General features: G+C 41.7%; 4 protein-coding genes across 5 annotated transcripts; 2 read left to right on the top strand and 2 right to left on the bottom strand.

Annotated features, from left to right (window-relative positions):
- Nucleotides 1-620: 620 nt before the first annotated feature.
- On the bottom strand, nt 621-8,449 carry ush1ga (Usher syndrome 1Ga (autosomal recessive)). 2 transcript variants are annotated; one of them, XM_070982005.1, is made up of 4 exons: nt 6,896-8,449; nt 3,104-3,557; nt 1,919-2,715; nt 621-1,508 (listed from the first exon to the last, which is right to left on the bottom strand). In XM_070982005.1, the coding sequence occupies exons 1-4, from the start codon at nt 7,057-7,059 to the stop codon at nt 1,505-1,507; spliced, it is 1,419 nt and encodes a 472-aa protein (XP_070838106.1). In that variant the 5' UTR covers nt 7,060-8,449; the 3' UTR covers nt 621-1,504. The 2 variants fall into 2 exon arrangements, with proteins under 2 accessions (XP_070838106.1, XP_070838107.1); XM_070982006.1 differs by lacking the exon at nt 621-1,508 and having other exon boundaries at nt 1,915-2,715; nt 6,896-7,290.
- A 1,045-nt stretch (nt 8,450-9,494) lies between these two features.
- LOC139344096 (proton channel OTOP2-like) lies at nt 9,495-11,969 on the top strand. The gene is made up of 6 exons (XM_070982033.1): nt 9,495-9,930; nt 10,042-10,178; nt 10,276-10,334; nt 10,617-10,759; nt 10,859-11,709; nt 11,799-11,969. Exons 1-6 carry the CDS (start codon nt 9,495-9,497, stop codon nt 11,967-11,969), a joined length of 1,797 nt encoding a protein of 598 aa, XP_070838134.1.
- Nucleotides 11,970-12,689: 720 nt separating this feature from the next.
- Nucleotides 12,690-15,688, top strand: LOC139344097 (Golgi apparatus membrane protein TVP23 homolog B). The gene is made up of 7 exons (XM_070982034.1): nt 12,690-12,728; nt 12,881-12,948; nt 13,064-13,208; nt 13,685-13,774; nt 14,275-14,400; nt 14,499-14,627; nt 14,720-15,688. The coding sequence occupies exons 1-7, from the start codon at nt 12,717-12,719 to the stop codon at nt 14,744-14,746; spliced, it is 597 nt and encodes a 198-aa protein (XP_070838135.1). The 5' UTR covers nt 12,690-12,716; the 3' UTR covers nt 14,747-15,688.
- LOC139343223 (5-hydroxytryptamine receptor 3A-like) lies at nt 14,932-20,674 on the bottom strand. The gene is made up of 10 exons (XM_070980723.1): nt 20,553-20,674; nt 20,325-20,470; nt 18,953-18,997; nt 18,771-18,877; nt 18,522-18,691; nt 17,861-17,976; nt 17,248-17,458; nt 16,978-17,136; nt 16,775-16,885; nt 14,932-14,948 (listed from the first exon to the last, which is right to left on the bottom strand). The coding sequence occupies exons 1-10, from the start codon at nt 20,626-20,628 to the stop codon at nt 14,932-14,934; spliced, it is 1,158 nt and encodes a 385-aa protein (XP_070836824.1). The 5' UTR covers nt 20,629-20,674.
- Nucleotides 20,675-21,355: the final 681 nt, after the last annotated feature.

The raw sequence follows: 21,355 nt of genomic DNA on the forward strand, positions 1-21,355 counted from the left end.
CTGAAGATGGCAAAACAAGTGTTTTCCACACGCACAAATGATGTCTTTGTAAACAGGTAACGACTGAGACGGGATGTTCGTTGATCTGTAAAAACTGTATCATAAAACACGACTATAACAGTGTATTGTAGTCACACATTGCATGAGCAGGAATTAATTTACATGTTTGGTACACTGATGAGAGAGTATTCACCTACTTTATACTTATTTTTTTGTATTTAAAGACTAGATTACATACATTTAACTTCATATTTATGTCCTTACTGTTGTTTTAAAGCCTTCTGTGCACATCTTTACACTTATATCTATCTTTGTAAAGGAAATTATGAAATCTACTTTTAATTTAATTAATGTTTTGGCCAAAAAAGTAGGCCACAATTTAAACATATTAAGTTTAAGAAACATCAAAATCAGCCCCAAATCCAAAATGTGCAGTCTTAGAATATAAATGTTTCATCATGTCATGAAATATAACTGAGGATATGACCTTGGTGTGACCCTGCTTCATAAAAACACATCTTACACTACACACTCTGCATGTCTCCAATCTGAAATATAGCCAGTGGAGTGCAGCAAGTAGAGCAAAGTACATGGACTCATCAGTTAAGTAATTCACAGCATTAAAACATTAGTAGTTTTATTTAAAAGGCACGTAAAATGTTAAATAGTAAGTGAGATAGTAAACATGTGCAGATACACTATTATTACACTGACATGAGTGATATATAAAGGTTTCTAAACTTCCTAGTGTAATGATTGAACGTGCAAAATACAGAACTATTCTGAATAGATATCATAAATTACTATCTAAAGATATTGTGTTGTCACATACTTTACAATACTACAGTAAATCAGAGCAGTAATCTCAATGAACTATTGGCCTGCATTGCCAGTGAGCCACACTTGGACTGACACGGCTTGCTGAATGTAAACATGTACGTGCGAGGAGGGGAACAGCTCAGTGGTCGAAACAGTTTGTTATAAAGTCACAATGAAGTTAATGTCAAAGGTATTGGTGAGAAAAAGACACTTTTAAGCAAATGCACAGGCACAAGCAATGCAGGCACATGAGGTGGTAGGATTTACCCCACAGGGGCAAACACATTCAGGGGGCACATACCCCACAATCAACTCTCTGTTAACTATGCCACATGGCATGCAATGACACTGCACCGCACTGCACACTGATAACGTCTTTCAGTTTGTTAAACCATGCAGTGCAGAGGACTCCAACCAATCAAAGGACAGAGATATTTTCAACGATCCTCCTGAGGCTAAGGAGACACTGTAAAAGAATCCTGTTCTGAATTTATCTCACACGCGTCTCTCCTTGCTTGACATATTCATCTTGACAGTGTCCTTTCTGCTTTGTTGCCACTGAGGTACCAGGAGAGGTAAATCGTTAAGTCCTCCCTGTCCGTACGTGACATTCACTCCACAACGCTCCACTGACCTTTAAGGCTGGATGAACACACAGCAGGAGGGCCGGAGACAAAGGCTTCTATTATCTGCAGGACAGAGTGAAGACAAGAGGAGACACTGTGTTTGGAACTGAAGATGACACAACAAACAATATTTCCAAATACTTCCTACCACACCAGCGGTTTTTATGCACATTCTGAAGAACAGCATCAGAAGAGGTTGATGGGAAGGGCAAAAAAAAAAAAAACCTGTCCTCACATTAATACATGAAACAAACAGAAATGTCATATTTCTTTCTTTCTTTTTTCATCGTTTGAGGTTCACCTGGTGGTCTTTTAATTACATCATCTTGTTGCGCCCTCCTCCTCGGCTATGGTATAATGGTTTTCCATTGCATTGGCGCCAACTATTGCTTGTCATAATAATCGCGTAACCGTAGTGGATGGAAACAAGCATTCATTTGCATTTTCTCCTGCCAATTTTCTTTTTCACTCACAGTTCTGAGTCCTCGATGCAGTCTGGATCCTCTATGGTCTCCAGCCGTCTCTTACAGGCATCTAAGATCTTCTTCCTTGGTCCTAAGGGGATATGGATGCTCTTAAGGTCATGGTCAGAGCACAACAGCAGTGCGTCAAGGTCGATCTTCTCCCTCTTGAAGATGGAGAAAAACTCGCTCATGCTCTGTGTGGCGAGGAACACCTCCAGAGGGCTCGTGTCGGGCTCATCATCATCATCCAGCCCTAACTCGACTTCTTCCCAGGGCAGCTCCTCCATGTTCCTCTGCTGCAGGCTGCGTGCACTGCCGATGCTGTCTTCATCTACACTCGGATATTGCTGCAGCCGACTGCGTAAACGCACATTATTGCCTGACCGGTCCACATTGGACTCATCCCGACCCCCGAGGTCAAACATCCCCCCACTCACATAGTTCCTTCTAAAGACCATGGTGCCAAGACCGGGCCGGTTGAACAGGGAATCATGCCCTGAGTCGGTGCTGATCTCAGAATAGTCCACATCGGGCCCGTGGAGGTCCGGTTCGCTCATGGCACGTGAAATGGCATCGTAATTGTCTGCGGGGAACATGTCGCGAACGTTTCTGCGGCCACGGTCCTTCGGGTTGATGTAAGTCCCCTGTTTGACAAACATGACATCGTTGCCCAGCTGGAGGCCAGAGAGGGAGCGGACGCTCTTCCTCCCATCCTCGTAGATTTTAAAGGTCCCATCTCCTTGTTTCCTCTTCTCCAGCTTCTTCTGAATCTTTGTCTTCCCTCGGTTTGTGGCATGAAGAGTAGCCTAGCAGGACATGAATAATACAGCAATTAGGCACAATCACAGCTGAAAGGGTTCGATTTTCCAAACATTTCTAGTGACCTCTTAAACGCTTTGAGATGGATTAACATTTGCTTGATAGTTTTCACATACAAACTATCATCAGGCCAAAATTTCCTTTTGTCCAATACTTTGGGGTTTTGACCAAATGCAAAATAAACATTCTTTTCAACCTCAGTTGTAACCTGTGGTTAGTGCTAAATAGCAAACGTTAGTATGCTAACATGCTAAACTTTGCATTGTCACTGTCCCCATGTTAGCATTTAGCTTAGTCTTGATACGTTATGCAGCTGCATACAAAAATGGTCAAACAAACTTTTCCTTTAAGAACAGACAAATAAACTCTCCTGACCTGAGAATATGGCACGCTGACATTGGCTGCATTTAAGTTGCGCAGCTTGTGGCTGAGAGAGCTGCTGCTGTAACTGGAAAAGCTCATGACGTCTGACGCAGACGCCTCAGAGGCGCCCTTCTGAAACTTCCGCTCCATGCGTTTGTGGTGTTTCTTCTGCATCTTCAAACACTCTTTGATTCGCCGCTCAGCATTGTGAAACGCCCGGTCCTTCAGCTTGCTGACCAGCTTGGTGTTGAGGGCTGTCTGTTTGGCAGCGATGGAATCCAGGTAGCGGACGCAATCCATGTGATTCTTTGTGGCGGCCATGTCCAACGGTGTGTGGTAGTCGTTGTCCAGGCACCATATGTTGGCACCGAAAGACACCAGAAAGAAAAGGCAGTTGTGGTGACCATTGGCAGCTGCCAAGTGGAGCGGCGTGTTCCCCCATATGTCACACTTGTCAGGGTCTCCTCTGCGGACCATAAGAAAGATGTTGGATACAACCTTCAGATCTCGTACGAAATAATCAAAATAAATATTCTCGTTTCTCGCTCAGACTGTTAGAGCGGGTTATAGATGCAGGTTGCCTCTTTGGTCTTCTGTTTAGGTGACTCACTCATGAGTAAGCATGTGATTTCTTGATTATGTTTTCAGCACTGACCTGCCATCCGTGGGTTGTTAATGAGGCCTTATTTAATAATTTACAGTCTAAACACCATATTGCTCTTTCAGAAAACCAACCACAGATCTGTAGACAACATGTTTTTTTTTAAATAGGATTCATTTAACAGCATGTATTTAAATAGGATTTATTTAACCTTTAAAGGCTTTACTATCAAGTAGGGACCATAACTAACAACATAAGCAACATTTACCCTTGGCTGACAGTCCACGACCTGAGGGTTACCTCTACATGTGCTGCTCTGTTGCTGTTGCTTTGTAATATGACCACAGGCTTGCCAGCACCACTGCTACACTACCTGTATCCAGTTTCAGGGGAGGCCAAAAAGATAGCGGCTGACTCAAAAAGCACTTTTGTGCATGGCTGGTGATGTCACGCTGAATTCCTCAAGTCAAAACATACAGTATTACAGCTGTTTGGTGGACAGATGAGTGTGGACCTCTCTTGCTTTCCTTTCCCATCATACGTCTGGTCTTGAAATATATGAAAGCCTGTTTGTTTGCTCATTATTCAAACTAGCATTCTGTTGAGCATCTCACTGATAATCAATAATGTCAAAAGGAAAACATGATTCATTCATGATGTACAGCTTCTTTGCGACCACCAGAACAACATATTGGTGAAACAATTTTAATTTAAATTCCTGCCTTTATTTTTTCAGTTTCGGGTCCTCTAATTGGTGTCAGACCCCCTGAATTTACATGTTTACTGAACTATCTTGTCCCTGTCTTCCAACGCAGCCACGCACAGACTGCTGAATATTTGATGCCATGGACGTGAAGCCACTGTCGAAGTGCAAATGTATTATTGATGGATTGTGTTGTAAGGTTTTCACAGGGAATGCGTGTCAGATCTGCCAGACCCAACCTGGGCAGCGATTAGCAAAGTCCCACCCTGATTGCAGGCTCCTGTCTCTTTCAGTGTGGACAGGATTAGGTTTAAAACTGCAAGAAAAGGTTGTTTAAGGATCACAGGTTGCTTGAGTTCAAACATCATCATGATGGACAGTATGTGGCAAACACATCACAAATAAAAGAATGATCAAACAAAGGAACTACACCATCACTGGACATAAAATGCAATGAATTGAAGTCAAAATATAAACAGCCATTAGCTGCGTTCAGTTTTTATTTTGGGGATGAAATCTTTATCACCTTCAGATGAGACAATATGCTTGTTTGAGGAAGAGAACATCCAACGTGATAGCTTTACGTGTCATAATTTATGTCTGTCCTAATAAAATGCTGACTGCAGCGGGGACAGGTCTGCCCACTTATCCCTCCGCTGTTGTTTATCACATTATGGGCTGCTTGTGTCTTCTCTTCCTATGACAGCTTTATGCTACAGCAGGCTGCCCGGTGCATCTTTCCCATGAAAGTGTCGAGCAGTACTAAATGTCCCTTCATTACATCCCCGGGGTCTCACGAGTTTGGTGCCTCTGTGAACCGTTATGGCTGCTATTAATGTTTAATTTTAGTATCTCATGTCAGTCAGGGGTTTATGTTTTCTGCTATCGATAGAGGAATATGTCCTTGGCAGCTAAACGCCTCCAAAGCTGTGTTTACACTTATTCCGTGGGAAATAGTGAATTTTGTGTCATCATGTAGCACTGGGAGGCATCGCTGCTCTGTTGTCGACATGTTTTAAGAAAACTGTTCCTCAGTTCTTGCACTAAACACTGACGAGTGATGTTACAATTTTTGCCCAATTAAGCAGATTCATAATGGGCCTGCTTTTTTCTGGCTGACAAGCAAACCAGGTCAGCCAGAAAAGATGAGGAATGGGCTCTTGTGTGCTTCCATGTCCCAACGGTTCATGAATACCAATCACATTTGCTTACTTAGCTGAAGCAAGGCCAGCTTTCATACCATGATGCAGCTTCCTTAAAACATTTGATCTATTACTAATTTGACAAATAGTTCGGTAACACCTAATATTAAGGAGGTACACACATTGACCATTAACTCATTGCTTATTAGCATGCACATTAGTACCACAATGGCTCTTTGTTAGTCAATTGTTAATGCTTTATTCGCCATGACCATATTCTACAACTGCTAGGCCATTGACTAAGAATTATGAAAATGAAGTTGTTTTACATGAATTACAATGTGAATACCTTACCCTAACCTTTAATGATCCCCAGAATAAGGCATTAAGAAATGCTTTATAATGACTAATAAAGAGCCAATATGATACTAATATGAATGCTAATAAGCATTAACAGCCTTAATATTAAGTGTTACCAATAATTTTCCTTTTCTTGTGACGATAGGATGAAATAGGTAATTATGTAATGATGGGCTATAGTGCCTCTCCATAATGAAATGCTCCCTATGACATACAACTTTAAAGTCTTTTTTATGGCCAACTCTATCTCCGTGACTCTTCCCATGCTTGTGTGCTTTCAGGAGAGGTGCACCTGACATCAGTTGACCTTGAACAGGCATAGCATCTGCCTCCTGCTATGACATATTGGTCACAATCATGGGATGTGACTTTCACACCATGCTCAGTTAAAAAGTTAGGGAAATGTTTGGGGGATTTTTAATCATTTTAAAAGCTTTAACACTGAATTTAGCTCATAAAGCTTCATGTGATTCTAAGACATATGCTGCAAATAAATACCCCATCCCAAATAAATGTGGACATGGCCCTGCTGGTGTCATGTGGGTCTCAAGCTCAACATGGGATTTTTCAGATGTGCCCAAAAAGTATAACTAAATAATTATCCAACAGCTTGTTTGGTTAAAGGTGCTCTTGTTAGCCAGGGGCAAAGTGTGAGGTTATTTTGCTGATACCAGGCCAGGACCTGTCCTCTCCCCTGGGTATGTTAAAACTCAAATACTGCACTCTGCTTAGTGACCTACATTGTCAGTGGTGTATTGTTACTTTAGTAGCTGGTTCAACCTGCCTTTAAGTACTTCAACTATTGAAATAATATTTTCTTTTATTATTTCTAATTGCATTTTGCGTGAATTGACCCTAAAATTGTGGGAATAGCAGAAGAAAATGGTGCAATAGTTGACCTTTGCTCCAAAAAAAAACACTTTCTTTAGCCCACATAAATGACTGCAGATAGATGCATTTTCTGGCTGTTCATTTAATAGCTCACTGTTTGTACGCACCCCCTCGCCACGATGAGCCGCAGAGCCTCCAGGTTGCCGTGATAAGCGGCCCATAACGTCGGTGTCATGCCATCCTCATCCGGCGCGTTCAGCTCCCTCCGGGTCGCCTCCTTCAGCAGGTCCAGGTAGCCGTCCCGGGCCGCCTTGTGGTACCTGTCATTCATGGTGCAGAATTAATCCACCCTGCTCGTCTCCATTCCGTTTCAACACCACCACCACCATCATCATCGTCGACATGCGGCGATGAAGCGGGAGCAACGCCGGCTGATACGCCACTTTGTCCGGCCGTTCCCCCCACAGCCAGTCGCTCCTGGTCAGTGGCGGAGAGACAGGCAGAGCGCGGCGGTGGTATCTAGGGACGCCGAGACGCGCACCGTGTGCGTAACAGTGCTCCCGGTGGCCGAGGTGGTCCATCACAGGCCGGTGAACCTTCTCTGGTCTCGAAACGACAAATCCCACCTAAGTCCGGGTAGCCCTAACTGAATGTGACAAATTAAAACATTTAGGCTATTTAATGACGTCCTTATTCATATAACACAATGGTATTTAAGGGAGTGAGTGAATTTGACCTACCTGGACTATCCATGTTTGAGCTCCCAACTGGTGCGACTGGGGCTGTCATAATAACTTGGCATGTACTCATTAGCCAGTTTATTAGGTACACCTAACTAAAACTAATGCGGTCACCCCTGCAATAAATCCTCAATCATTCAAGACTGAACAACATAACCTTCATGAACATAGGATTTATTGCCGTGCTGATGTATTAGGTTGCATCACTTCTAGGTGTACCTAATAAACTGGCAACCGAGTGCAGGCTGCTAAGCATGCATGTACTCTACCCTTCGTGGTTGCAGGCAATGCAAAAGACCAACAGCATGATTTGTGTCTCACTAAACTGATGCGTACACATGCTGCTGCAGTAAAGTCATAAAGTCAAGCAAAGGTATTTTGTACATTAAGTCAATGCACACTTCAAATATTATTTCCATGCAGTTCAGTTAGGATGACAAGGTGGAAGAAATTTCTAAAAAACTTTCCATTACCTTTTCAAAGTCATTCATGACAGAAATAAAATCATCCACTGCACTACAGTTACAGTTGTATAAACTAATAGGAAATGACAAGCACAGACAGTTGATGGTAAGACTGGAGATATCCCTGTGATTGACACACAGGGAAATGACTGTTCCACGTTCTTTTGAGTAAACCATTGTTCTCTCTTTAAACTCTCTATTACCAGCAGGATGTGTGAAGTGCAGACAAAGGAGGATTTCATGAGCAATGAAGTTTTGCAATAAAAAAGCACCTCTGCTCTCAACCCCACCCTGATAAAATGAGTATAAATTAGCCTAAGTATAGATCCAACATAAGCATAGTTGAGACTGAAGTTCTCAGACACACTACCCAATTGAAACTTACATAACAATAGGCACAGACAGTGGCCAGGCTTTTCATGAACTACACCTCGGGCACTTCGCAGAGATGCACATCTATTCACTGAACCATGAATAGCATTAAAGAACTGAAAGCATTCCCTTCAAGCACAGAATCAATGAGATAGGCGAGTAACGCATGCTACGCCTATTTGGAGAATTTAGATGATGTTTAATTTAAGGCGTAGCTGCATGTGGTCAGCTGCAGCTCAACTTGAACAAAACAAGGACAACACAGCCCATAAAGCCTCAAAAGTAATTATAAATACAAAAGATAAAGAAAAAAAATGGTTTTGATGATTAATGTCACATGCAATTTTGCTTTTCTTATACTTAAGTATTTGCTTTATGCGTGATGTTAATACCTGTACAGTAAATGACAGGAGTTTAGAATGAATTGCATACTACCATCAAAATTGCTGTTAATCAGAAAAGGAACCGGTTCCTTGTATTTTGGAATTTGCGGGAAAAAGTTTTTCCTGGAAACATCTTTTGAACTTTACATGAATATTTTGTGCATAACACGCTGTGTTTGGTAATAATATGGTATTGTTCATAACAGATTTATTGACATTTATGACCTTTTGGGCAGTAAACCACCGTGTTTTTGAAGGCATATAAAAGCCTTGACGGCTCAGACTGCCTCTCAGGATCACACTGCATCAGGTAGGCTTACAGGTATCCTGAAACCTTTCCTTCAGTTTTAGAAGGTCACTGCTTTGTCCAGTTGCCAAAAGATTTTTGCAATCGGCAAAAGCTATTTTTTTTTTTTTTTTTTTACATGATTATATCACTGTTTCACCTGTCCTCATTCCTGATTTAATGAGAGATGGAGAGGGAATAGTGCAGACGATTTCCCTCAAGAAAACAACCTAAATAATCTGCGTAAACATGTTTGTGGATTCTACACAGCATTGTTTACATGCATTGCTTGCCAAAACCAGGAAATTAAATCCCACTTGTTGATTTGAAGCTGGTCTTTTGTGTAGATCCAACAGGGTGACAATTATGCTGATGTTGTGCCCATGGAAAGGTTTCACTTGGGCGGGATCTGTCTTTAAAAGGAGCCTCTGAGTGGGTGTAGCTGTTAAACCTGTAGCGTCTCATATGGAACCAGATACAGGAAACTACTCATTTGTGAACAGCTCTCAGAGAGAGGAACCATGTGTTTGAACACTGGCTATACATGCAACTGTTTGACTGGCAGTGATCCCTGTGAACCATGCAGGATGACGGCCAAAGACACGGAGACGGAGGAGGCCCACCTGTCCAACAACATCAGCGCGCCGGGGCAAGAGGCGAGCCCAGGTGAACCCGACCTGAACGTCTCTTCCAGCGGGGTCACGAGGGAGCGGGGTCGAAACTGGGGATGGATGCTGTCTGGGATCATTTGCATCAACATTTTGATCCTGGGCTGTGTCCTGGTCAGCGGCAGCGCCTACAACAATGTAGACATCAGCACCCCTGACCTACAGATTTTCCTCATCATCATCATCCTCCTCACTGCCATCTGGATGATTTATTATGCCATCTACGTGGCCAGGAAAGAAAACGCTGTTGTTTACAAGGATGGCCATGCTGGACCTGTATGGCTCAGGGGTAAGTTAATGTTGTGTTTCATTTAGAATGAATTAGTTTTTTTTAATTTACCGAGCAATTTTGAACACTTTCATGTTTCCCCTCTGTTCTGCATGTCCTTTGCTCCTTCAGGAGGACTTGTGCTATTTGGACTCCTCAGTATTATCATGGACATTTTCAAGATAGCCAGCTATGTGGGCTACCTCCACTGCGACTCTGCTGTTAAGGTTGCTTTCCCTGTGGTGCAACTTGTGTTCATACTCGTGCAGGTAAAATTCCTAAAAATGCCAATTACAAAGACATAAGAAATGTACTAAAGTCTTTATCATTGCACAATATCAACACCGTGGTGCAATCAATTTGTAGACGTGCTTTTTGTGGAGCCACGCCAAGGACTGTGCGCAGATACAAAAGAACATTACACGGTGGGTGATTTGTGTATTTCCTTTTTGCTTTCTTCATCACTTACTGTCTTTGTAAACATGTTATCACTGAGGGAATCTATTTTAAAACTAAACCCATCTCCTCTAACACTAAAACTGAGAGGAACCTGGACAACCGGGAGCAATTTTATACTGAAGTTTCTGCCATAATACTGAATTGTTTCAGTCTGAAAACCAAATTAAATTAAAAAAAGCAAGACTCTTATTTCTTGGCCCTGACACTATTTCTGTCTCTGATTATTAATCCCTTGTCTTTTTATTTAGCTGTGGGCTGATGCTCACCCTCTCCACAAATCTTGTTGTGTGGATGACTGCAGTCACTGAAGAGTCCCTTCATCAAACAACAGTTCCTGACTATCCGAGCAACAGCACTAAAATCTCAGGACGGAGCATGTACATCAATAAAGGTAATTAAAGCTGATAAAGCAATCAGCAGTAGTTACATCATTCACAGACACACCACAACATAACACTTCTCTCCACCTGTTTGTTGTCATGTCTTACAGCGGGTTATGGAGACGATAAGTGCAAGTGCAGCCACACTTCATGTAGCATCTTCAAGCAGGCCTACTACTACCTGTACCCCTTCAACATCGAGTACAGTCTCTTCGCCTCCGCCATGGCCTATGTCTTGTGGAAAAATGTCGGTAGAGTAGTAGACGAACACAGCCACCATCACATCAAATTCCGCCTGAAGGATGTATTTCTGGGTCCTGTGGCAGGAGTTCTCCTGGTGGTGGCAGGCCTGGCAACCTTCATCGTGTATGAGATGGAAATGCAAAGAGAAGAGAGCGACGAAGATGACAAAGACAAAGCAGTGATGATGCACTTTGTAATGAACATAGTTATACTGACCCTGATGTCTGTGTCCACTGTGATCGGCAGTGCCATCTTCAAAGTGGACCACAGAGAGCACGTATCGGACAAAAACCCCACACGCAGCCTGGATGTGGGGCTGCTGGTGGGAGCCTCGCTGGGACAGTTCATCATCAGCTATTTCACCATTGTAGCAATGGTTGCAACTGAAGCCAAAGGCCACCTGAACAGGCTCAACTTGACTGGGGCTATCCTGATGGTGATCCAGCTCGGCCTGCAGAACTTCTTCATCATCGAAGGTCTACATCGGGAGCCCTTCCACGAGGTGCACCCGGTGGTCACTGTGGTAGCAAATCCATATGTGCTGCAGCCAGGCAAAGAGCTGAACAGCCTTGAAGGATCAGACATGGACACAAAGCCCAGCCCAGTGCTGACAGCACACAGCCTGCACGGCCACACAGCCGAGCACAGACCCAAACTGTTGTGGAAAAGACGCGTGTTGAAGGAGGTCTGTGCTTTTCTGCTGCTGGGCAACATCATAGTGAGTACCGTTCTCTCTCACACTCACAAATTCACTCTTTTCCAATTCACCAAATACTCATCCTGTTCTTGTGTTTCTTTCTTTGACAGCTGTGGATCATGCCGGCATTCGGCGCCCGTCCCCAGTTTGACCACGACACTGAATTTGAATTCTACACATTCAACATGTGGGCTGCGATTGTGAATATTGGACTTCCTTTTGGCATCTTTTACCGCATGCATTCAGTCGCCAGTCTGTTTGAGGTTTTTCTGACCTCATAACGCCGCAGGATTATACGATGTGTACAACCAACTGTTCTGACATTATAAAGCTGTTTTGTATAAATTGTACTTTGTTTTGACGATGCTTTGTTAGTTCTCTAAAAATTCGTGAAGCAGACATTGACTGACAAATATCTCCTCTCATGATGACCTGTATATGTGACGATGTAAATGTATTAAATGTTATTTTCTGAAGTTAACAAACAATTGTGAAGCTATTTTTATGCTTTAGCCTCTGTATGCACAAAATAAAGGCAAGCAATGCAATAAGATGAGTAACAAAGAATGACTTGTGTCATCAATTATTCTTAATATAAGCTCGGATTTACATCACAGACACTCAGTTTTACTGTTTCTCTTTATCCAATTTGCTCTTTAGGAAAATCTTATGGTCTTATTTAACAGTTGGCTGACATTTAGATGAAATTATTAATTAATGCAATCACAAAAATAATCTGTCGTTTAATCTAATGAAAATAATTGTTAGTTGACGCCCTAATTGTCTTTTTGGAGACTTTGCGAGGCAAAATCTAAATTAATCATTTCCCCAAACCTTTAGAAGAGCTTAAACAAAATAATCGCTTAACAAGCTTGAAATAAATCTCCGTTTTAACTGCTATTTGTCTGTGCTGGCTGGCGTAGGCTTACCTTTCAGTCAGGCACATTTAAAGTCACACTTCCGTGGGGTCCTTAGCACAAGGGTTTGTTTACAACACGTCACCAGGAAATACATTCCGAGGTGTCAAAATGCGGACACAGGTAATCGATCTTTTGTTTTCGTGTTTTTTTTATATGCTTCGGAACATTATTTCTTTTCGAACCCTGTGTAACTTGTCTGAATAGATATTTGAGATTTCAATTTAAAGACTTTTAGGTTTAATTGACAAACTAAGGCGTGTTTATGTTTTCAGGACTCACAAGACGCTCCTCTCTTTGGCGAAGATGACGATAACACCAGGCCGACAAAGTCCAAAATTAGGTGAGATGCTTTTGTGGTAACAGATACTTGTCCCAGAAAGTGGTGGAATGCAGCTCAGTACATTTACTCAAGTACTCTACCGAAGTACAAATTCGAAGTACTTTATGCCTTTCAGACATCCGCTGGTCTCATTCTTCCATCTGTTCTTCCGAACGAGTGCCATCCTGGTCTACTTGCTGTGTGATATCTTCAGCAGTCGTTTCATCGCCTGCATGGTCACCATCATCCTCCTGCTGTCATGTGACTTCTGGACTGTCAAGGTGAGCAGGTCAGGTGATGCTTCGCCAATCATGCCGCGTCCTTTGTGCCACATGTAGGGCTGCAACTAGTCATTATTTTCGTGAATCTGCAAATTCCTGATTAATCCATGAATCATTTTGTTTATTAAATCTCAAAAAACGGTGCAAAGTTCAGTTTCCATTCACATATGACAAAGGAAAACATCAAATTCTCACATTAAAGACAGAACATTTGGCATTTTTGCTTGAAAAATGACTGAAACGTTGGATTGATTATGGAAATTGTTACTAATTAATTTGGTAACTCTAGTTCTATGCTCTTTATTGTTTGTTTTCTTTCATACGTTCTGTCTTTGCATGCTCACGTCTCTTGGTAGATTGAACCTGTGGTTTTATTTCTTATTATTTTGTTTTCTGAATATTTGTGTGTCATTGTAGGCTGTTTATGTCTGAAAGTACCAGGCTTTCATTTATGGATCCCTGTTTTTGCCTCCCAGAATGTATCGGGCAGGTTGTTGGTGGGCCTTCGGTGGTGGAATCAAGTGGATGAAGATGGAAAGAGCCACTGGATATTTGAGTCAAGGAAGGTAAGCAGACGCTCATCAGGTACATGCAGCAACAACAACAAAAAAGGAAGTTAACAAAGCAGGTTTCTCACGTGGAATATTTAGAATAAAACATCCTTTCTAAGCTAAACAGCTTCATCACGTTTCCTTTTCGCAGTTAAATATGACCCTGTTGTAGAAAGTAATAGAGATCTCAGTAAAACAGGGATATTCAAGTAACACAGAGCCGACTGCATTCCAGAAAATATGGTACATCTACAGTTTCACAGCCTAAGTACAGCTTGCAGCGATTTTTTTTAAGTGCCAGTGTAACCTTTGCTGAGCCTTTTTACAGTGTAATGAAGCTGCATGACCTTATTGGACAATTGATAGTGTAACATAGAACAGCTGCATTGTCCTCGCTTAGAAATATCATACGGCACAACGGGAACATCAGACATGACTTTCCAAAGACTTGTAACAGTTCTAGTGGATTTTTATTGAATAGCTTGCAAAGAAACCTTGTTCACATTTCTTAACAGACACACAATCTGAACTCGGCATCCAGTGCAGAGTCACGGATCTTCTGGCTCGGGCTCATCGTGTGCCCCGTCTTCTGGGTCATTTTCATGTTCAGCACCATCTTCTCTTTCAAGATTAAATGGCTGGTCAGTTTTCAGTGTTTTTGGAAGATTAGCTGGTAGCTTATCAGCTGCTAAATGTCGGTTGATGTCTCATCCCTGTTTGTGATCCCCCCCTCCCGCAGGCTGTAGTAATCATGGGCTCGGTTTTGCAATGGGCAAACCTGTATGGCTACGTCAGATGCAGGGTGGGTGGAAAGTCCGACCTGAGGAACATGGCAAAGAACTATCTCGGGGTCCAGATCTTTAAACAGGTTTGTGAAAGGTTATCATGCTTCCCCTCGTTATGTTTTTGTCCTTATGACCTGATGCGTCAACTTCTCCATTTTCATTTTGTTCACTGAAGGCGATGAAGGAAACGAGGACACGTTGAAGTTGAAGAAGTCGAGTAACTGCCGACATGACTACAAAGGTGGATGGACACATTACATTTACTTGATTCCTGTTGAAAATGGCAGGTCTTTTCTCAGGGTGTAAGGGTTTTTGTAATTTTTGGTAAAACGGATTTCGTATGAGCTGTTTCCTCTGAATTAGTTGACTGATGTATGAGAATATATTTTACACAGTGGTTTTAGCTGTGCAGAGTGCAGGGAGAGTTATATTTTCAACGATGTGTCAAATGTAAATCACTCTCAGACCCTTATTTGTTTGCCACAACGTTGTCACAGTCCCTAATAGGCTTTAATTTATCCTAAACCAGGAGTTAAAGGTCCAGTGTTTTAGGATTTAGTGGCATCTAGCAGTGAGGTTGCACTGCCTCGTGCCGCTCTCCGCTGTGGTGTCCTGCGTGAACTATAATCAGTGTTTGGTTTGTCTAAGAAGGTGATGTTAAAATGCCTGATTCCTGATGGGATGTGGATTAAGACAGTGGCCTAAATTCAGGGCGGATTTGTTGTAAAAATCAAAGCATTAAATGTGTTTCACGTTTTGAGACAGCTGAGACCTGCAGACAGCATCTATGAATGTACTGTATCCTGTTGTGAAAAGGGCTTTGGGGGTAATATATAGATGGATTTGTTACCTCACTGTGTCTATTTATACCTGGGTTTGTGGTCATTTAAGTTACACTACTGCTTTATAGCTGTCATTTTCAATATAGTTTTATCTTATGATCAAATTTATTTTGTTAGAAAACACATTTTGTCATAACTGACATTGGAGGGGGAGGGTAGGAAAATCAAGTTTATGAAGTTGAAAATGTTTCGAAATCAATGCTAGTGTATGTAAGTGTGTAATTTTCTATAAAAACTGGTGGTTTCTGTGGGAAATTGTGATTGTGAACAAACAATAAACTTAAAACTTGAGTAAAATCTTCCTAATGAGTCACTGCAAACACCTTCATTGAGAAACTATATTCATCCTACATATAATAGTATAACAAAGGAGTATTTGAGTGGTTTCACAGGATATTAGAGGAGTAAATTTCACTTCAAATTTCCTGCAGATTACCTCAGACACATCCATCAGTCGTATTCACATATTATTATCTGTCCTTCAGCAGCTTTGTCTTCAGAGACAGTGAGTGAGCGCAGCAGGTCACAGGTCTGTCTGCAGTGAATGATTCAGCCACTAGGTGGCAACAAAAGAACACCAGTGTTGAGCAGCAATGGAGGAAATATTCAAATCTTTAGGTAAAAGTACTACTTCAGCGAAAGTATATAAGTAGAATCAGGGAAATGTACTTAGAGCTGATTGATTGGTTTGTACAAATCCTGAAAATAGTGAGAAATGTCATCACAATTACCCAGAGCCCAAAGTGAGGCCTTCACAATGCTTGTTTTGTACAACCAACAGTCAAAACCTCAACATTAAAAACAAAATAATTACAAGGAAAAGCAGCAGAGAAGAAGCTGGAACCAGAAGCTGGTGTTTTGAGATATCTGAAAATCCACTATTATAAAATTTAGCTTTGTCATGTGTGCAGACATCCCAGTTTTTAATAGTTATTTCATACACTTGCTTACATTTTGTGACTCAGTTGGGCTGAAAGATGGAGTTACTTTATTTCTTTAATTCCCAGAAAAGTGTTAGCACACATAGTGTTAGCACACATATTTATATGTACAAATCACCACCAAGATACATGACATGTTATGATGAATGTGTATTTAAACACATGTAACAAATCAGTCTTTGAATGTTTGCGTTTGAGCTCATGAGATCTTAGAAAAGTAGTTTAAAATTTCATAGAGAACAGTTCAATTTAGCTGTTTCATGAAGCAACGGGATGCATTAAAATGCATTTAGAAGGTCTGTTAGTACCAGAAATCAAAATGGTTAACTGAACATCTATAATTTACCAGCACATAACTCATGGCAGAAAAGTATATAGTGCCAAAAATGAAGTAGAACCAGAAAAATGTCTTGTCCAAGATGTTGGCAAACCTCTGATGTCTCTCACTTTCCTGCTCCTTTGCGTCCAGATCTTGCAGGAAGTTGACCACCTTTCTGAGCATTTGACCGTGCTCCTCTGAGGCATTCGGGGGAACGACACTAATGCCAGCTTTGGCTTCTGTAGGAAGGAAAGAGCACATTATGGTGTTTAAAGTTTTTAAGCGTTACAGCACAGATTCAACACGTGCAGTATCTGTCAGTCTTCCTCACCCTCATCCTCTTTCTCTTCCTTATTTGCTGTGTTTTCTGGGGTCGACCCTTTGCGGCAGCAGCACAAAATGAGGCTGCCATCTTTGGCCACTCGTGTCAGCACCAGCGACACCAACATGCTGAACACCATGAGGACCAGACAAATACAGAAGTGGGTTCCTGCAGCACAGACAGACCGTTACCGTGACTCATAGTGTGAAGCTGTTCAGTTCACATACTCGGTTTGTGCCGCAAGTGTGTTTGTGTGTGTGTGCGTGCGAGCTGACTGACGGATGATGGGGCTGCACTGGCTGTCTCCGGGGAGCTCATCGTTCAGGATGATGAGGAACATGGTGAAGCTGAGCACCAGAGTGACCTTGAAAGAGTTGCGTTCGCCGCCTCCCAGCGGCAGAGCGAAGCTGACCACGTCAGCCAGGACGATCAGAATACTGGGCAGCATTAATGTTATGAAGGGGTTCAGATACTTGATACTCAAGGCCACCTGAGGAGAAGACACAGTTTCACAGTACAGTGATGATGATTATTTTCTCAATTTCTAAATGTTTTGAAGGTTTTGCATTCACATTGCTTGATTAGCACTCAAAGATATTAAGCGTCTATCATATATGACAAAGAAAGGCAACAAATCTTGGATGTTGATGTTTGAAAGAGATGTTTGAACAGGGGAAAGTTCATCATTTTTACAGTTTTTAATATCAGAATAGTTGCAGTTAAAGTTTCTGTTCATCAACGAGTCGTTCAGTTGGAAACTCATCAGACATGACACAATCACAAAAGTCAATCAAAGTTAAATACTGTTCGGTTAAAACCATTATTGCATGATTTTGGTGAATCATTACCTGTATTAACTATAAATGACTGTTTGACATGTGCATGAAGTTACCATGATGTAATTGCGGTCATCTCTCTGTTTCTGGAAGAGCACACTGTCAGTTCTCCAGTCTCCGTGCGTCCCATCGACCATCTTCAGGTCACCCAGTATCAGTTCTGTTCCACACCCTGAAAGAAATGAAGCCACCAGTTTAGCACAAACTGGAGAAAACTTCTTATTTTATGTTGCACTTCCCATAAGGCTCCATGCAGGTGAAGCTTTTAGTGCAAATCAAGCAGGAAGACAACACCAGCCAGACTATTTCATTGTCACACTGACGTCCCACCTATTATCCAATTATTCCTCTGGGTTCTATGCGTGGGCTTTCCCACCATCCAGTGCTCATCTTAGCTGAAGAATATTTAAACCGCCTTACCTCTTTGCCGCACTGCCACCAGTGTCAAGGCCTGGGCTCTATCCCTACACATCTCTCTAATCAACGAGCTCAATGCCAGAGTCCATCCTGATTAAACTTTTTAGTACTTGTCATGTCAATTATACAAAGTTTTTAAACAGCTGATTTGCAGGAAATAAATACTCAATTACACACAACTCACATGTTTCACCCTGATGCGCTTCTGCTCATTTGGCACAGTACAACACATGGCAATGCCTAAATAATGGGAAATCAACCTAAGGAAAGCTAGAACCTGGAAAAACAAACAACACTCACCGTCTGTGGACCAGGTTTGGATCGCGACGGGGCATTCATCAGCAGCGAAGGGATAGTTGAACAGGTTGACCTCACAGTTGACCTCTGCATTTATGATCACAGTGTGCGCCAGTGTGCCGTTACTGTACGCCAGCAGATCACGGGAGCTGTGCTTCATGGTTGTTACTATTCTACACAGGTGAGAGACAACAGGTGCGTCAGACGGACGTCAAGAAGTCACATGAGATAAAAGCTGAAGCTCTGACTGACCCGTTTGTCACATGGAGCTCCGGGGTCCAGACTTTACTGACCGGCAGGATGACTTCGTCATATTGGTAAACTGACGTGTTCCATCCCAACTCAAGATCGCTCCAAATCTGTGGTTTAAAATCAAAATTAATGCGACTGAAACACACTTTTCACTTTTTTTTCATAAATGTCTTGAAGCTTACGAGTGAGGCTTGCAGGCGACTAATCAGGCGGAGATTCTTTGTGTCCTGTTAAAAAAACACAAATTATTAAGTGTGGTTATGCAGCATAGTCCTGGAGTGCTGGTGGGAATGCTTTCAAGTACATCTACTGCAGTACTTTACTTGAGTATTTCCATTTTATGCCACTTTACACTTTGCAATCACTTATATTATTATTATAATTTACACTTCTACTCCACTACATTTCAGAGGTAAATACTTTCTACATCACTACATTTTAGTGACAGCTTGAGTGACGAGTTACTTCATATATACATCATATTATAATTTTTCACACCCTTCCCGTCCAGTGAAATCCATGTATCTCCAGATTTGGTGATTCTGAATGTGAATGTTTCTCCATCAGGAAATTCTCTTACTTCTTCGAGTTAAATAAAGAACGTAGGACCATTTTCACAGTGTGGTTTTAGTATTTTTAGTTTGAGGGAAACTAAAGGAACGTTTTTTTTTGTTTTTTTTTAAATTGGTTCAGTATTGAGCAAGAGCACTACTGACGCGAAAAGGGCTGCAATGTAATCCCCTGGGGCAACTGTGCAAAGTGTGTTTGTTTGACAACATTATAGAAAGGATCCTGACAGATAGAGAGGTAAAGGATTGTTGTGTTAAAGAATAAGATATATATATATATTTTTTTGATGAACCAGAAACTGTTGTTTTGTCGTCAAAGACTCAAATCCTCAAAGCAACCAGACTCCATTTACAAAAACAGTGATTTTACCGAGGAGCTCAGTGGGGGAAAACAGCATGTAAAGCCAGAATATTTTCACATCTAATGGTGAATTAAGGGTTTGCTTCAACCAAACCAACAAGACTAAACAAAACTGTTTGGGTGAGTTCTATTTTGTTTCTGTCGGGTTTGAATGAAGTGTGTTTTTTACCTTGATAAAATGACTGTTTCTCTAAATGGAATCTGGTGGCTTCGGCAAGTCTGTTTCTGGTCGAACAAAAGGATGTTACTCTTTAACAAAAAGGTCCATCTCCGCAGGGATCCTTCCCATAATGTTGTAATAATAACAAGTTGTATCTGTCAGCGGCAAAAACAAACACTTTTAGTGGACATTCATTGAATGTGCACAGTCGGCCCAAAGGGTTACATTGCAGCCCGTTTACCAGCTGCTGATTGCAGAAAGTAAGGTCCAGGTTGAAAAATACTGTAGTCTGAAGAGGATCTGAGTACTTTTTCCACCACTATAAATAACATCCACATGCAGAATAATCGAAATTTGAATTATTCAAATGATCAAGTTCTCGTCAGGTTATGAGAGGTCGACCAGAAGAAGCAAAAATGAAATTCAGCTAGCTCCACTATATAAATGCATGAGACAATACTTACAACTGACAGGGTTTGGTACTCAATGAGCGGCACGTAAATCATTTGGGTGCAGTTTTCATACTGTGGCTGAGATGTATAACTTTTGTTGATCAACATTTCAGCCAGACACCGGCGAGTTTTGCAGCTGGGGTCAGCACGTCCACACGCTGAAATTAGAGACACATGTGAACTAGAGCGTTGAATATTTTTAGAAAATACTTGGCCCTGTGAGACAAAAGTTACACTTACCTACTGCGAGTAGACTCAGGAAGAAGCCTGCTTTCCACAGACTCCGGATCAGAAATCTCAACATTTCTGACTCCATCGCAGCAGGACTGACACAATCAGTTAATGTATGACTGATAACTGCACACTGACCGACACCTGTGTGTTCTTCACATCCCTGTCTTCACTCCTCTCTTCAGGTTTCAGCCAGACACAATACTTAAATAGGCCTTAAAAAGGTCTGTGACGTTTACCCACATATTTGCAATGTACAAGACAATATAATATCAGTGATCCTCTGTAAATACTCAGAACATGAATGTTATTATTCCCACTGTTTGTTTACCCGTCAGCAGATTCAGGCAGCTCCAGCTGCTATTTGTCATTATGGCTGGCCATGCTACTCTGCATTACAATGGCGCTGTAGCATATGGGAGACTGAGCTGAAGCAGCCAATAATGGAGACGAGAGTTTACCTGAAAGAGCCAAGTCACCCAGTCATGGATGCTGGACAAAGACTGAGACCGCTTTGGTTTCAGTGCAGTCGAGGGAAGGCGCCTGTTCTCACAGAATGGCCATTAAGAACATTTTGTTTTGACAGCTGGACGGTGAGTTCAGGTCTCACTTTAATATATGACAATAATGCTCCAAAACTCATTAGATTACGTAATGCTAATTAGAATCTTCATATGACTTAGATTGCATTACCACAATATTTATTTTTATATATCAGCGTTATATGATGTGGGATGTGACAACAGCATATTTCTAAAACAGAGAATAATGAGTCCAGTGTCTCAGGTAAAAATTGATAGTAACTAAAGGTA

Source organism: Chaetodon trifascialis, chromosome 15 (assembly GCF_039877785.1).
Source record: "Chaetodon trifascialis isolate fChaTrf1 chromosome 15, fChaTrf1.hap1, whole genome shotgun sequence".
NCBI lineage: Eukaryota > Metazoa > Chordata > Actinopteri > Chaetodontiformes > Chaetodontidae > Chaetodon > Chaetodon trifascialis.